This window comes from Meles meles, chromosome 3 (genome assembly GCF_922984935.1).
Source record: "Meles meles chromosome 3, mMelMel3.1 paternal haplotype, whole genome shotgun sequence".
Taxonomy (NCBI): domain Eukaryota; kingdom Metazoa; phylum Chordata; class Mammalia; order Carnivora; family Mustelidae; genus Meles; species Meles meles.
In genome coordinates, this window is record NC_060068.1 from 109,932,440 (window position 1) to 109,949,642 (window position 17,203).

The 17,203-nt window shown below is 50.6% G+C and overlaps 1 protein-coding gene across 4 annotated transcripts in view; it reads left to right on the forward strand.

The window, feature by feature from the left end:
• The first annotated feature begins 1,018 nt into the window (after positions 1–1,018).
• Positions 1,019–17,203, forward strand: part of LOC123937932 (core histone macro-H2A.1) — a 68,278-nt gene continuing 52,093 nt past the window's right edge. For 3 of the 4 annotated variants that reach the window (XM_045998782.1, XM_045998784.1, XM_045998785.1), the window contains exons 1-2: positions 1,019–1,203; positions 10,262–10,467. In XM_045998782.1, the coding sequence (XP_045854738.1) occupies positions 10,296–10,467 (172 nt within the window). In that variant the 5' untranslated portion in view covers positions 1,019–1,203; positions 10,262–10,295. The remainder of the gene's footprint in view (positions 1,204–10,261; positions 10,468–17,203) is intronic. The other variant, XM_045998783.1, reaches the window with a different exon arrangement.

Below are 17,203 nucleotides of genomic sequence, written 5' to 3' on the forward strand. Positions count from 1 at the left end.
CCAAGAGCCCCGCTTTGCGAATTTTTAAGGTGTGATGTGAAAGCAGCACATCGAGGTGGGGAGGTTACCACTGCTGCTACCTGGACAGCCTGAAATCCGGGAGTGGTTTTGAATTAATTCTCTAATCTCTTCCCATCACCTTCTGCAAGGTGAAGTAAACTTCACTTTCTTCCTGGCCGGTGTGTATTATTATTTAAATTTGGTCCACAGCTGGGTGCCGAGGTGGCTTCCACCATCGCAATTTGGCCAAGAAAGGGAAGGAAGTAGAGAAAAGGCCCTATTTAGATACCCTGGATGGGGTACTAACACCTTCGGGCAAGAAACCAATTTAGGACTCTATAGATGGGCTTTGTAGCTGTTCCTTCTCTTTCTGCTTGTCTGCGGTTAAAAAAAAAAAAAAATGTGTGTGATAATCACTTTTGATGGCAGCAGATCCCAACTTGGGTCCAACAGTGAAGGTTGGATGAATCAAGTAGTTAACCGCTTCCATGGACAAAGCAGGTCCAGACTTCCCGGGGTCACTGTAAAGAAGCCCAAGGGAGCCAAAGAGGGTGCGGGCGGTGTGCATTGCTGGCTGGTAACAGCAGTTATGCCTCCCCTTCCCCGGGCTAACGGGAAAGCTTCTAGGGTTGAGTCTGCTACAGTGCCGTGCTCAGGTACACAGTAGGTGCTCAGTAAGTGTCGCTGGAGACACAGGGGCTGGGAGTCACGCGGGAGAAGCTTCTCTGCGGGGGGTCAGAGGCTTTCCCAGCACTGGGCTCAGGGCGCGCCCGGGGCTCGGCCCTCTGTCCAGCGTCCAGCCTCCAGCCCGGGTGTCCGCGGGCAGGGCCTCGGGGCCGCCGGCGGACAGACCCGCCGACCTGCCGGCGACGAAGCGCGGAGGCCTAGGCGCGCGCAGCCGCGAGACCGGGGTCAAGGCCGGGGCGCCCGGGTGGCGCGGGAGGGGTGGCCGGACGCGCGGGGCTGCATGGGATGTGACGAGCGGCGCGCTGTGCATTGTGGGAATCCCGGGGCCGCGGCGACTGGTTCCAGTTCACTCGGCAGCGGAGCCGGGCGGAGGGGGCGAGCGCGCGGCGCGCGGGCGGGAAGCGAGGAGGCGGGCGGGCCAGCGAGGAGCGCGGAGAGAAAAGGCGCGAGCGGCCGAGAGGGCACGGGCCGGACACCTAGCTGCTGCCGCCGCCGCCGCCGCCGCCAAGCCGCCCCGTAAGTGCCGCGCGGGCCCCCTCGCCGCGCGCCCGGTCCCCCGTCGCCCGGTCGGGTCGCTGCTCTTCCGGCCGCGGGGACCCGGGAGCGGCCGGGCCTGGCGCGCACGGGAGGCGCTCGGCCGGGGTCGGGTCGCCGCGCTCCGCGTGGCCCATGCGGGGCCTCGCGCGCGCACGGCGCCCTCCCAGGCCCTGCCGGGCCGCGCGGGATTCTCTCTGGTTTTGTTCAAACAGCAAACCCGGAAGCCAACTTCTCTCCAAACCGCGTCCTCCTGCCCGCGCCTGGGCGCTTTTGTGGGAAGGCGACAGTGCTGGCCCCTCTCCCGGCGACCCTTCCCGGGGCGCGCGAGCAGGCTGAGCCCGAGGCCCGGGGAGGCCCCGCGGCGCTGGCCGGCCAGCGTGGGCCTGGGCGGTCGGGAGCTGCCGTGCGCGGAGTTGTACTTGGTGAGGCCCCCGCCGGCCCGCGAGCTGCCGGCCCCCCACACAATAAGTCGGGCCCAAGAGCCAGGTGGCGGCGGTGTAGGCGTCTGGCTCCGTCTCTACGCAGAAGGGAGGGTTGGCGGCTGGGGGGATACACTCGTGGGATTGGAGCCAGGCAGGGCCCGGGAGGGGGTTGTCCAGGGAGTGGCTGGAGAGGGAACGCGGGAACACTCCCCCCCCGCCCCCCCGTTGCCCTCTTTCATCTTCTGATCGGCCTTTTGTTTGCTTTGTGGCTGGGAGTTTTTTTTAAAAGGTAACTCCCGAAGGCTGTAGGCTCCCAGGGTGGAGAAGGCCGGGAGGGAAGGGACTCGCTGGGGGTGGGGAGGGGTGGGGAGGTGAGCGCGCTGGATGCTGCGGGCGGTGTCACCTGACAACAGGTGTGCGGGGTGGCGCGCCCCGCCTCCACTCCAGGGACCACGGATTGCTCAGGGATCTGGTCAGTAGATTGGAAGATTCTTTCAGACAAGATGTTAGGGAAAATACTGCACAGTTTGAAAGCGAGAAACGTCTGTACAAACAGCTAAGGCAAACTTTGAATTCAGCAATTACAATTACCATGAAATCCTTGTAAGATTTTAATGATCCAATAAACAGCATATAAAAATAGACAATTAGAGGGGCCTTCCTGCTGGCTTCTCTTTTTCTTCCACCTTTGTGGTTTGAGGTTTTACCGTTAAAGAAGGGGCAAAGTACTTTGTCCCAGGCTTCCTGCTCAGCGGACTAGGGAAGTTTCAAAGAGCTTTGAGTGGGAGACTCTAGGTGTAAGTTAGGTGGAATCCACCTGCTGCAGGTGCCCTCAGAGCACTTATTGACTCTGAAATGCCCACCTTATGCCGCAACTAGAAATTATACCGCCTGTACACAACGGACTAAAGTTGGACAGTGTCATCCTAGTCTTGCACAAAAGCCTCTCCAGTGGGGATAGATTTGCTTTAAAACTTTAAATTTTTTTCTTAAAAAACAAAACAAAACAAACAAAAAGCCAACCCAAACCAGAAGACCCTTGAGTCTTTAAATTCTTCCCCTCTCTAGTTTTAGGAGGAGAGCAGGAAATCTCTTTATTCTGTTACTTTGTTTTAGCCTACCAATGCTGATAGCTAGATGAAGGCATTAAGAAGGAGGGAAGAGTTTAAGCGAAGATTACTTGAGGTAGGGCCTTTAGAATGAGGAGTGGTCTGGACTACCACTTGTGACACTCTAACACACAGCCCCAAGTCACTGGGTGGTCTGTACCCAAGGGACCAGGGGCAGGGAGTGGGACATCTCCATCTGCCATTTCTTCTGGTCCTTGTGACAGTAGAACTCCGAGACCCCTTATCCTTTTCCCATAGAGAGGCTTGGAGTCCATGTATTCTGGGACCTGCCTCTAATACGTTCAGAGCTAATGCTGTCCCTGGTCATTTCAAGGTGATTTATTAAAATAAACCAAAGTGCAAACCCCAAGCTGTCAAAACACAGTAAGAACCTGTATATGCTATGGATCAGAATTACAGCAGCTTCTACTTTTTGTTGGATTGTGTCTTTGGGTTTATGTTAGGTTTCTCAGAGCTCCGTTCTTGGCATATATGCTGGGAAGGAGCAGGGGTTGGGAGGCCCATGCCAATCCTGTGGGTCCTGCCCCACATTCTAAAGTTCTAGAAGCACATTGGAGGCCATCCCAGCTCTTACAAGTGAGCCTAAGTGGGTTCTGAAGAGTTGTATAGCTTGTTTGCTTGGATCAAGCCTGCCAGATTCATATCTTACTGTCTTTCAATAAATAATTCTGAGAATCACCTCTGAGTCAGGTGCTGGGGTCAGGAGCATGATCAAGAGATGCCCAGTCCTCATCCTTGGGAAGGTGATGCAAAGAGAAGACAGGCAAGTGGCTGGTGTAAGGTTGGTGCAGAAGGCCACAGTAACTCTCAGTGTAGTCCCCAGAGCAGTGACATAAACAGGAGCAAGCCCTTCCTGGGTATAGAAAAGCCAAGTAGGAATTGGCAGAGGAGGGCAGATGTGGATAAGTGTTTGAGGCCTGGGGAGCCCCATGTGTTGAGTCTTAGAACAGTGAGAATAGAGGTCATATGGGGGAACTGCCAGGGGCTCAGAATGGCTGAATCCTAGAGGGAGTCAGGTGAAGCTAGAAGAAACCATCGAAGGCTCTGAGCAGGAGAGAGACGTGGTTAGATGTTCATTATTCTTACTGGGAGTACTTCAGCCATTCAGCAAATACTGAATGGCTTCTAGATGCCAACGCCATCCAACCAGGGTCCTCCTCTATTGAAGTGCACATTAAACTTTTCCTTTGATAGCCTTCCATTGAAATGGCTATCTTAAAGTATGGCATAACCTTTAAAAGAGAGAGGAGGTGGGAAGGAACGTTTCCTCTTAAAGCAGGAAGACAGTGCCTTGCTATTGAAAGGTAGTGCCAATTCCTTTAGTGCCGATCACGAGCATGGGGGTTTACAGAGGTGAAATTTTAATTCCAGACTAGCCTTCTGGAAACTCTTTCCTAAATAATACTTGTGTTTGTCTTCTGTTTTTAACTCCACCACAAAAACTTGACACACAAGGAAGATACATGTGCTGGAACAAAATTTGCAGTTTAGGATTTATTTATTATCCGAATTTGTCCTTCTCTCCTTGTTTGTAATCCCTTGGCTCACTGAGGGTGGACTGTAAGTCCTTTAATCATCCAGCTCACTTGATGATGTAGTGTTTCATGAATGGAGAGAGATGTTTCTTCTGATTGGCTAGTGTACCAGAGCAAGTCTCTCTTCTCGGCCAATCAGAGGGCTGTTTCTGAAGCCCATCTCTGTGAGTGATAGTTGTGGAGTAGATCCTTGTGCCTCTGGGGACATGATAGCAGTGACACCGTTAATCATCTGGTATGATGGGAGTAAATGGAAGAGAATGCCGTCAACAGGATTAGTGTCCCACGCTTCACAATTAAGGGCCTCAGGTTGGCTGTCATGATTGGAGTTGATGGGAAGTGACAAATGCATGTGGACACATAGGCATTTATCCAGCTGCAAGGAGTGGATGGTGCTGTCCTCCCTCGGCAGCAGTGACTTGAACCACTGATTGCTCAGAATCCCCCATCCTCGGGTGCTGGAAATAGGGCCATTTGACTAGCAGCTCCCCAGCAGTTCTGGTCAATATTTCATTTGGGATCGATATGCACGAATTTCATTGCTTGGATAATAAAAGACTTCACAACCGCCGGTTACAGTGGTTTTGTAAGTGCCCTGATAAAGAGTTGTCTATGCTGTAGCCTTAGTGGAGGTCAGTCATTTACAGATGTGAGGAAGCTAAGTATTTCCCTCTGGTCTCTTTCATCTTTTACAGAGCTAGTCTCATGGCAAAAGAGAGTCGGCAGGAGCCATAGAATTATCAGGGAGTGGGAAGGCCCCTTCGTGGCTCCCACTTTAGCTGTCAGTGCAGTTGTGGTATTCCCTTCCTGGGAATCCCTAAGGTGACTCCACGAGCTCCCTGAATTTTGAGGATATGATTTCTCACAGGGATTGGCCAGGTACGTGTCCACGAATGGTCTCGCTGAAGGTGCCTGACTGGTGTCCCGCCTGCCGCATCTCTGAGTCCTGTGGCCTATGGCCTTTGGAAATGCTGCCCTCATCTTTGCCAAGAGCACCCCATCTACTGTAAATGCCAGCTGATCTGTCACCATCCAGCCAGCATTTTAGAGCCTACCAGATCACAGGTTGGTGGGGGCCTGGTAAGCAGAGCCCACTAGTGTAGCAACTGCTAAGGTCGAGGAGGTTGGTTTCACAGCCAGCCTTCTTCCTAGTCCTGTGCCGTGAGGAAAGATCACATGCCCTGTCTCATCTCGGTTTGTGGGAGGCCTGTGGTCAGAGACTTGCCTCTCACTCGAGACTTGCCTCTCACTCAAGCCTGGCTAACTTCTCCATACAGCCTTTCTCCGTCAGTGTGCGACTCTGGGTAAGCTTTAGGCTTCTGCAAGCAAGGTTTGTGTCTATTGTGATTGACTTGTAGTCAGAGGGGTTGCAGAGGTAAAGACCACAGAGATCCCTTCAGGATCAACCACAGAACCTTCATTTCCAGTCAAAAAAGACCCAGCTAAGATAATGTGCCATGATGAATGAATGCCAAGGTTGCCTGAAGCCATGTCACCATCGTCAAAGCACGTGGAGGCCCTCTCTAGGGGTGAGGACTTCCAGTTTCTTGAATGGGGTGCCCTCCTGGATGATTAGTCCAGGAAGGAAGCACACAGTTTTGTCGGTTTGACAAGATAGTAGAGCTGTTTCTCTTCTGAGCAACATGAGTGCCTTGAAGAGAAGCCGAGTGTGTTAGAAGCCACTTTTTCTGTGACAGGGGACCATCCACCTCTCAGAAGAGGTTGGATGCAGGACATGGGTCACATAGGTCCCAACAGGCTTTGGCTGGCTGCTCACACCCTGGTTTCGTGGTCAGTTTTTACCTTGGTTTGTTGTGTGATGGAACTGGCTGTTTTCTCTGCTGACTGGATAGCTAAAAGACATTTCTCAGCCGCTCTTGTGGTTAGGTGAGACCATATGACCAAGTTCCAGTCAGTGAATCATGGTTAGTAGTGGTATGCCCTCTTTCCCCCTTGAAGGCCTCCATGCTTTATCCTCCATGGCCTTTTCCCTTCTGTGGTAACCCTGGGAATTGCGCAGTGAGGGATGGGAGGGGTCTGGGCCCATGACTCATGTGCAGTAGCACCAGCCAATCATGGAAACCCACTTTGGACTTTCACGAGGGAGAATCAATCTGTAGGGGCTTGTTTGTTAGAGCAGCTGGTGCCATCCTTGCCAGTATGGATAACCCACATCATCTTTCCAGGAGGCAGCCTCTTTTCAAATTATACACGTTCTTATTTTTATTGACTGTCCTGAGCACTCACTCCGTCAGTGCTTTTCAGGCCCTGTATATGCATGTTTTTGTTCTGTTCTCTCACCAACTGCTCGACGTCCATTCTGTCTTCATCCCCGCTTGATGGTAAGATAAGCTCTGAGGGTGACATTATGTCACATGCCCAAGGACACATAGGCAGTAAGCAGCAGAGCCACAACCTGAAAGAAGCCAGTCTGACTTTGGAATTTTTCATTAACCCCAGTACTCAATGGCCACGTCCATCACAGCCACTCTCTCCCCATGTGGGTGCCTGGCCATGGCCACCCATTTCTCCACAGACCCCTGAAAAGTGTAATGGACTGGGCAGACTTGCAGGTTTATCTGGAGACTGCCCAGCTACAAGGCGATTTTCTGAAAGATATTTTTAAAGTTAGCATGTATCACTGGATGTCGGAGGCTGCGTGGCTTCGCCAGAAGTCTCTCCGAGCTGTGGCTGCAGCGTGGGGACCTACAGTTAGAAGTGCGGGAAGAACATGGGGAGGGGTGAGGAGCAGGAGCTGCAGGGTCAGCCCTGGGGCATGAAGACGTGGGTCTGTGTTATCAGGAGCCTGACCAAAAGTTAGGCGTGAAGATGTTCTCCTCTCAGCAGAGTGACACTTGGGGATCCATGATGTTGAAGGTCCTGCCTGGGACCCAGGGACTTAGGGATGAGTTAACCACCTGGCACCAAGTCGCTTGCAGTGCAGTCAGGCTGGGGAGGCGGGTCCACAGATACGTGCCAGAAGGTGAGCTTTGGGAACAGGGAGCAACGAGTGACGCCAGTCAGTGGTCGGGTCTGAGTACAGGGATGGCATGAGCGCCAGCACAGTAGGTCGGGAAGAGGACAAAGGGCGTCAGGCGGGGAGATATTCTGGACCCTGCATTACAGGGCAGGAAGTCAGGGGCGGCGGGAAGCAGTGCCACAGAAGCAGGTGAAGGATGCTGTTTGTGGCCGGCTCAGGGTGACGGGGAACATACAGGGGGGACACACATCCTCTGGCCTCCATGGAGAGAGACTGGAGCTGAGGATGATAGGTGAGAAGAGAGAGCTGAATCAAGGCAGGGAGGCCGAAGAGAAAGGAAGAGGCCCGAGAAGTTACGAGGTGGGTTCAACAGAGCTTGGCTCATGGCTGGGCACTGTGAAGATGGGCAAAGAAGTAAGGCGTAGGTTGACTGCTGCTTGGTGACTTGGTACATGAGGTTGTCACTGCTGGGGCTCAGAAACCCAGAGGAGGGAGTTCCAGGTGCCCATGGGACTTTCAAGTGGGTCCTTGCCACAGGCAGTCAGAGCAGAACCCTGGGGCTCCACAGCCAGGTATGTACCCGGGAGGCCCTAGCATGTCCACGTAAGGGCTGGAGTGGAAGGGAAACACCAGGAGCATCACTTTTAAGGAATGAACGTTTTGAGGGCCCGTCAGGCTTGTGAATGCTAATGGCTCCTCTCTGGGACAGGACATTGCCTATTTGCCACAGAGGCAGCCCCAAACATAACCAGACAGTTCCGCCTGAGGCTGGGAGCTGACACCAGGGCTCTGGGAAGAACAGGGCTGAGCTGCATTAATCATCACTGACTGTAGGCCTCTACTGCTAAAGGAAGGGAAATGTTCAGATCTGAAAACTCCTAGTCCAGAGGTGTGGGGTTGGTCCGTGAGACACATTTGTAGTATAGGAAAATACTGTTGGGAAGCCCCATGACAGTTTTCCCTGCAGACACACATGTGCACACATGTGTATGTATACTATTTCCTGCTCAGAGTCAGCATGGACACCTGTTTGCAGGGACTCTTTCAAAATGGAGCCCATCACAGCAAGAAATGAGGCCATTTAATTGTTTCAGAGAAACTCAGGCCCTTCTAGGGTTCTCTTTAGCTCACAGTGATCAGTTAAGACTCGGTGCCCTTTGATGAGAAATGTAACATTCTCATCATAATTGTCTAGCCACCACCCCCCACCGCCCCGTTAGAGTGCCCAGGAATCTGCTGTCTGCTGTTTTGGCTATCTGTGTCAGGCAGATGACTTGAGATGACCTTATGCATCACCCTGATGTTATATGGACCACAGTGTGTTCCAAATATAGGGTTGGGCATCAGTAACAAGGACTCCTAACTCTGTGGACTCTGCTGGTGTTGTGGCATGGCCCGTTGGAGCTGGAGTGACCTACATAGCCCACAGCTTGACCTCAGTTTTCCAGTAGAGAGTCCTGCCCATTTGGTTTAGTGGTTGAACATTGATGTCCTCTGGGAAATGCTTGCCTGGTGCCCAAGGATAGGCTGAGGCCTCTTCACAACCTCTCCTAGCATCCTTGCTGCCTTTCATGGTTATCACTTAAATAACTGTAGGGTTATTTCATCTCTTTCTGCCCCATGAGCTCCAGGAGAACAGAGAAGATACCCCCTGCCTTGTGCCTTGCTGTCTCCATTCCCCAGCACAGTTCTTGAAGCAAGTGCATGAATGACTTGAATGCTCTCATGGAACATTTGATACCTTGAATCCTCTTAGCACACGTGTAGACTTTACTGTTGCTGTGCTAGGAGTGCAGCCAGAGGCAGCCCTCTGAGAGCCTGCCTTCTGACGGGAGAGATGGGGGCATAGCCACATCATCGTGGTGTCAAGTGCAAGGCAGCCCAGGGATGGAGCGGCTGGATCTGAGCGCTTGGAAAGTGTTGGCAGAAAGCAAATGAGAGGGATAGTGGCAGTCCTGGCCAAAGGGCAGGGCCCCTGCAGGGGAGGGCATTTGTGGGGAGCTGTGCGTGACTTCCCCTGTGCCCGAGTTTGGAGCACCGGAGGTATAGGGTGAAGCTGGATGGATGTGCCAGGCCTTGAATCTAGGACATTTCCATGATGGGCCAGGGATGTCGATTCTTCCTTAGGAATGTGGCAGCCAGAGAAGGCTTTCAGATCAGAGCCATTAACCATTCAGACATATCTGTACCAGCCCGGAGGACAGGGCAGTTGGAGAGTATGGCCCGCTGTGGGGAGACCTCTTCAGGAGATGTTCGTGATGGCCTGGGTTCAGTCAGTCAGGTGGACGGGAGAGGCCTTCTGAGAGTTGATGGAGACAGAGTATCCTCTGGACTCGAATGGCATTTTGGATGGGGATGGGGAGGAGGAGCAAGGAAAGACAAGCACTTCTCCATCTTCTCTAAGGACAGGCCCAGCTAGCGGACTGGAAGTGTTCTGAGGGCCTGTGATTACAGCCCAGCTTCCTGCTGAACTCTGGTGAGCTGTTCTTGGCCCCACGGAGAAAGGATCATGAGGTAGAGACGCTGCTTTCATCAGACTACCTAGGTAGCAGGCTTTCCATCATTGCTGGGGGCAGGTGCCATAGTTTTCCTTCATGAAGGCTTCTGCATGTGTCCATCCTGGTCTCAAGGATATGAATATGCAGTTATTGAACAAGTGTGCAGGACGTCGCTAAGAAATCCCATTGCCTTTTACATCACGGGGCATAGAGGCAAGGCACTTGAGAGCACTCATTGTCAGAGTAGCGTTGAAGCGGAAGTGGCCGCTGAAATGGATGTTACGGTATCAAAGGTGAAAAGCATTGCCCTTCTCTTTCCAGGGGTGAGGTGCTCCAGCAGAGGGCCCCAGCTGGGCTGGGTGGGGGCTCAGTGGCTGCAGGCGGTGGCCCTTCCCCTAGGGGCCGGGGAGCATGGGGTGGGTGGCAGTCACTGTTCCCATGGTCCTGACGTCTGTGCCTCTTGCCTCCACAGGGTGCTTTACTGATCCACCTCCAGGGCTGCCGCCATGTCGAGCCGGGGTGGGAAGAAGAAGTCTACCAAAACCTCCCGGTCCGCCAAGGCGGGAGTCATCTTCCCGGTGGGGCGGATGCTGAGGTACATCAAGAAAGGCCACCCCAAGTACCGGATTGGAGTGGGGGCGCCCGTGTACATGGCTGCCGTCCTGGAGTACCTGACGGGTGAGTACACCTGAGTCCCCCGGGGGTACCCCTGGATTTGTGTCGTGGCAGTCCGGACACCCTCCAGGGATCGAGCCGACCGTGGGGCTCCTTTTCTCTTGAGACTTTTCGAAACTGCAGAGAAGCTACAGGAGTAGTACAATGGACCTTTTCACCCAGTTGCCCCAGTTGTTTACACTCTGCCCTGTTAGCTGTCCACTTGGAAATTTCTTTAATCTCCCAACATTGGCCTTTGTAGTTCTTTTGTGTGTGTGGTTTTTTTGTTGTTGTTGTTTTCTTTCCTGATCCAAGATCCATTTCAGGATCCTGCTTTTCCTTTAGTTATCAGGTTTCTTTAGTCTTATTTAAGTTGAAACAATTCCTTACTTTTTTTTTTCCTTAAATCTTCCAAGACATGGATGTTTTTTGAAAAATGCAGCCAGTTGTGTTGCAGAATGTCCATCAGTCTGGGTTCGTTTCATGACTTGCATTTGGGTTGAGCACTTTTGACGGGGGGATTGCCTAAGTGCTCTTGCGTCCCTGTCTAGTATTGTGCTAGGAGGCACCTGACATGGGTTTGTCCTGCTGTTGGTGATTCACTGGGGTCCTATGGTTAAGGATTTCTGCACAGCTGGAATCACGGTCTTCCCCCAGTGGCTTTGGCATGCCTGAATGCTCTTACCTGAATTGGTTATTGCTGTAGTGGTTATGAAAGAATGCTGTTTCTGTTTGTCATTTCTTCTGCTTTGTATTAGTTGGCATTCTTCTGTAAAGAACTTACTTTCCTTCTGCCCTTCCCTCTTTCTTTTCTTTGGACTTGCAGCGTTGCTTCATGGACATCTTTATTGGGTTATACACTACACGTCATCACCCAGGATGGGGCTCGTGTTGTCTCACGTTTGACATTCAGGCCGCTTCTGCTGTCCTTTGTGATGGCCTCTTCCATTCTTATACATTTTCTTGCTTTCCCCCACAACGAGATGTTCTAGTCTCACCCTGAATTTCCCCAGCTCCAGTCTCAAAATCAGCTATTTCTCTCAGGGGGCAGGGGTGGTCCTTTTACCGAAAATAACTTTATTGGTCTCACTGGTGGCTCCATGGCCACTGCGGGAAGTCAGCTGAGGAGGGATATCACCCCCATCTGTAGTGACTCAAAAACCAGCCTCAAGTGTAAGAGAACTTGCCTGGGGCCTCATAGAGCAAGTAAGGAGCTGAGAAGGGACCCAGATCCTCTGGGTCATTGTAACGCTTTTATTGCTTAGTGCTCCATGCTCCTCAGGGTGTGTGGCAGGAAGGGCACCCACCATCTTGCAGCCACCTCTCCCACAACCAGACAAGGGGACTCAGCAAGACATGGTGCCTCTTCCAAAATGATAACACGCAGCAGGAATGCTGGATCACTTCTTGCTTCTCCCGTCTCTCAGTGAGGTGACACCAAGGGTTCCTCCCTAAAAATGTGGTCATGAAGTTGTTGTGTTCTTCTGAAAGCACAGAGGCATGAGAAATCACTGGTGGGTTACAGATGGGAGGCGTCCGCACTTCTGGGACATTTACCATCTGCTTCGCAGACTCTCAGAGGCAACATGCCTGGTAGCATGAGCTAGGTGTGGCAACATACCTGGTAGCATGTTCTAGAGGTTGCCTTTGCCTTTTATTTTTTTTTATTTTATTTTTTTTAAAGATTTTATTTATTTATTTGACAGAGAGAAATCACAACAAGGCAGAGAGGCAGGCAGAGAGAGAGAGAGAGAGGGAAGCAGGCTCCCTGCTGAGCAGAGAGCCCGATGCGGGACTCGATCCCAGGACCCTGAGATCATGACCTGAGCCGAAGGCAGTGGCTTAACCCACTGAGCCACCCAGGCGCCCCGTGCCTTTGCCTTTTAAGTACAACAGATGATTGGGCTCTGGACCCAAGAGGAGAAAGAGGCCAGCTTCACATTTCAGAGCAAGATGCAAGGCTACAACCTCCTTCCCACACCTACTCCAGCCTGGAGCAGGCCATAAGGAGGAGAATGGGGTCCCTCACCCATGACAACATGCACTGCATGGTTGGGGGGGTGTCACTGGGCTCTGATGGCTCCCGGCCTGAAGGTGCACTCTTGGCTCAGACATTCTGAATGCCAGTGGGCCTCTGCTCTGGCGTGCCCAGCTCCTGGCTAACTGAAAAATCCTTCAGGTAGATGTCCACACCTATCACAAGGGGACTCCACCCTCGGCATGGAGCCTGACTTGGGGCTCGATCTCCCAACCCTGAGATCATGACCTGAGCCAGAATCAGGATCGGATGCCTAACCAACTGAGCCACCCGAGCATCCCCGATTTGTTGGTTTTAAATCATGGGTCAAGGCGCTGTGTGTCAGCATTGCTCCAGCTGTGTGTAGCAGAACTGAAGTGATGAGATTTAAGATGTATTCTAGCAAAAAAACACAGCTCCATGGCCGAGATAGGAAGACGGCTAGATTCACATCTCTTCTGAGATGGCTGTATGAATAACCTCAGAGGAGTTTCTCAGAGAAGGAATTTGTTTTGTCTGTTTAAGAATATACCTCACTGTCTGATGAAATGATTATTTTCTGCCCAGGTTTCAGCTTGCTTGATTTCTGATCCATAAGTGGGTCAGGTGTTGCATATCCCTTTGGTATTAGGGGTTGGGCTGCACTCCGGCCCCACCGTGTGTCCTCCAAGTGCAGGAGGGGGAGCCCTCCCTGTCCACAGCACACCCTGATACACATACTCGTTTCAGCAAACATCCACCACATTCGGTGTTTCTGGCCTGGGAAAGGACCTGACAGGCTTGGCACATTGAGGTAGGCAGAACCTGCACTTGGCTCTGTCACTTACCTGGACTGCCTAGCACTTTCCTATCCAGGACACCCGAGTGTGTCCTGTACTCATGCAGCTAAAAATAGGGCAGGAAGAGGACAGCCAGACTGGCTCCTGATGCCCCGAGGCCCCCTGAGTTCCTTATGAGTCTCTGGTGTGTTTGCCAGACTACCCCTACCTTAGACTCACTTCAGACCAGGGCTCAGCTAGCTCTCATGAGCACCTTCTTGGGTCTTCGTGCTGCTCTGGGGCTCTCAGCCCCCCATAGGGCTCCCTGTTCTGCAAAGCGCTTTACTAGCTTCATAGCCCTGAACAAACCACACACACACACACACACACACACACACACACACACACACACACACCCATGCACACGTGTGCACACACACATGCGAGGGAGGACTGGGGATTTTAATGAGCCAGAGGGCTGCAGCTAGAAAAAAGTGGGAAACACCGAAGTTGAAACTAATGTGCTGCGTACCCAGTGCACGCAGACAATACTTAAATGCCTATTCCCATTCCGGGTTATAGGAGCAACTTGTGTTTAAAAATGTAAGAAGTTGAAACTCATTCTTAATTCCACTGCCCAGAGGTAGCTGCAGCACTGGATGGATGCCTTTCATGCAGGAAAGGGAGTTAGATTTTAGCCCAATTATTTGTTTTTATTAATATCCGCTACTGATGAGCTTCACTGATAGCCAGTCACAGAAAATCATCGCCATCCATCTCACAAAGCAAACTGTGAGGTAATTCAGGAGACGCTGCACGGGCAGTGCTCCCTCTGCCTCTGAGGGGAGGAGATGATTCCAAGGTGGGAGACATAGGAGGAGTGCTGGGAGAAGCGGTTTATCACAGTGCACCTTTGATACGTCCTTCATCACGTAGTGTCCGATGGCTAGGTGGGACAGGTCTCAGAGCTGGAGCAGAGAGCCCAGAAACCTCTGAGGGGAGGGGTTTTGCTACCCCTGCCGCAGATGTGGAGGACATCGGGACAGCATGGGGATCCCAGAAGCATGTGCACCTGCTGCGGAGCACAAACACGGAGTTCTTATCTGTCCACCACCCAGTCCTTCTGAGGAGTCCTTGAGGGGGTCCACGACAGTGTCAGCGTGACCTGGGCCCACTTCGTGGAACAGCGGCCCCGCTTCCCCTGCCGGGGCATGGACTCTGGCACTGGGCTCAGAGAAAGGAAAGACTTCATTGCTTTCTTTTGCAATCATTTTCTCCCAGTCTGTGACTGGTCTTATTCTCTTAACAGTGTCTTTCATGGAGTTGAAGTCTGTGATTGTAATGAAGACTAGCGTATCATTTCTTTTTTCATGTTTTGCTCCTTTGGTATTGTATCTAAAACCTCGTCACCAAACCTGTGGTCGTGCAGATTTTCCCCTATGTTGTCTTCTAGGAGTTTTATAGTTCAGTGTTTTACATTTAGGTCTCTGATCCATTTTGAGTTAATTTTTGCAAAGGATGTGAGGTCTGTGTCTAGACTTTTCATGAGGGTGTGCAGCTGTTCCAACCTGTTTCCTTGAAGATGCGCTGCATTGCCTGGGAACGCAATGGTCAGGGAGGCTCCCTCTTGCTTCACGATTTCCCCATGAAGGGTCACATGCCACTTTCATTTCTGCCACTGGGTCTGTAGATGCAGAGACAAGTTCCCTAGCAAGGGTTCTGTTTTTGTTTGGGCCAATGAAAAAGCCCACAGCAAGACCAGACTTGTTTCTGGATTCAGGCAAAGGAAAAGGTATGCCCCAAACTGAGTGTGCCTCTTTCTTCTCAGGTCTTCCGTCTGGGATCACTTTATTTGTGATTCAAGTACATCGTTCAGAATTTCATTTTGTGAGTCCTTTTGTGATAAATTTTCTCAGGCTGTGGTTTTGAACATGCTTCTTTTATTATTATTATTTTTTTAAGATTTCATGTATTTATTTGAGAGAGAGTGTAGAAGCAGGGGACAGGCAGAAGGAGGGGGAGAAGCAGGCTCCCTGCTGAGCAGGGAACCCAGTGCGGGGCTCGATCCCAGGACCCCGAGATCAAAGGCAGATGCTGAACCGAAGGCAGATGCTCAGTGGACTGAGCCACCCAGGCATCCGTGAACATGCTTCTATCATATCCATAAAGTTTTTAGCTGCTATTTCTTCAATGTGTCTATTCTAGGCTCTTTCTACTTATAAAACACAAGTCAAACATGTTAGTGTCTCATTCTTTTTTCCATATCTGTTCATCTCAGTAATAGTTATCATTTCTGTCTTGCAGAACTTATTTGTAGATAATTATTTCTGCTCTGTCTTCTAGAACTATCTCCCCATTTACTAATTCTCTCTTCAGCTATATCTTATACACTATTTAATTCAGTCACTGATTATTATTATTATTTTGAGAGAGAATGCTGTGCAGGCCCCTGAGTTGTAGCAGGGAGGGGCAGAGAGAGAGGGAAAGAAAATATTAAGCAGGCTGTACACCCAGTATGGAGCCCAACTTGGTGATCGAGCTCCCGACCCTGGGATCATGACCTGAGCCAAAATCAAGAATTGGACACTTAACCAACTGAGCTACTTGGGTCCCCCAATGAATTTTTAATTTCAGCTTTGAAACTTTTATTTCTAGACGTCCTGTTGGGATTTTTTTTTAATCTGCTTGGTTGTTCTTAATAATTTGTTTTCTCTTCATTTTCAAAATTTTCTTTAACTCTATTATACATAAGAACATCTACTTGAATAATTTGGTTTTTTTCAGTTTTATTAAGGAATAAATGACACATATAATTGTATATATTTAAGGTGTACAACCTGATGATTTTATATCCCTATACATTGTGGAATAATTACCAGGTTTATCTGAAATAATCCTAATAATGGCAGTCTCTTATCATCTATTTCTGCCAGATTTTGAATCATTGTTCAGAAAGTCTACTTCTCTCCAGGGTTACAAAAGAACTCCTTCATGCTTTTGCTTAGTCTTTTTATGATTTAAATTTTTTACATTTTTACTTTGATCCATTTGAAATTAATCCTGATACATAGTGTGAGATAGGGATTGACTTCATTTTGTTCCAGATGGTTACCCAGTTATTTCAACACAATCAATTCAATATCCCATCTTTTCCCTGGTGATCTGAGATGCTACCTTCACCACACATGAAATTTCTGGATATATTTAGGGCTATTTCTGGGCTTTATTTTCTGTTTCATTGGTCTGTCTAGTTACATACTTTATGTTTCTCATATTTGGTGGGTCTTTCATTTGTTTATTTTCTTTAGTAAGTGATGTATACCAATGGTAAAACTTGCACCTCCCCACAGGACACATAGTAAGACCTGCATTTCTCTTTCTGCTCTTTTTCCTTACCCAGTTCTCCTCCCAGGAGAAAGCGTTAATTTCTTATATGTGTTCTATATCTTTCCGAAGATACTTTTCTTCTCCCTTTTCATTTCAAAATAAATCTTAAAAATGAAATGCCAAGGACTAATGAATCAGGATAATGGGTACATGTGATCTCAGTGACTGACATTTATATTTGAGCCCAAATCTTGGTTGGGAAGATCTGGGGATTGCTGCTCTGCCCCGAACATCTCCCCAGAACCCCCAGGCCTTTCTGCCAACCCTGAGACCTGACTTGAGACTGTGAGCAGAGGCTTGCCTGGACCCTGGGCCCTCTTGGGGCTGCCTTCCCCTGGGATGACTGCTTTATAGTTCACACTGCCTGCCATGGAGCCTGAGCGTTGACTCTAATACATGAAACCAGGCCAGTGCCTTGGAGAGCGTGCCCACACTTCCACTCTGAATCACGGTCTGAATGCTGCAGGGCCCGGTGTACTCCTTTAGCGACCCATCTGCAATGACCTATTTGTGAAAGAGGTACCAGGCTCTGGCTAGGTGCAAGGTGCCACTTGGGCTGCTGAGGATCGACGTGATCAGTGTTCATTTCAACAGATCT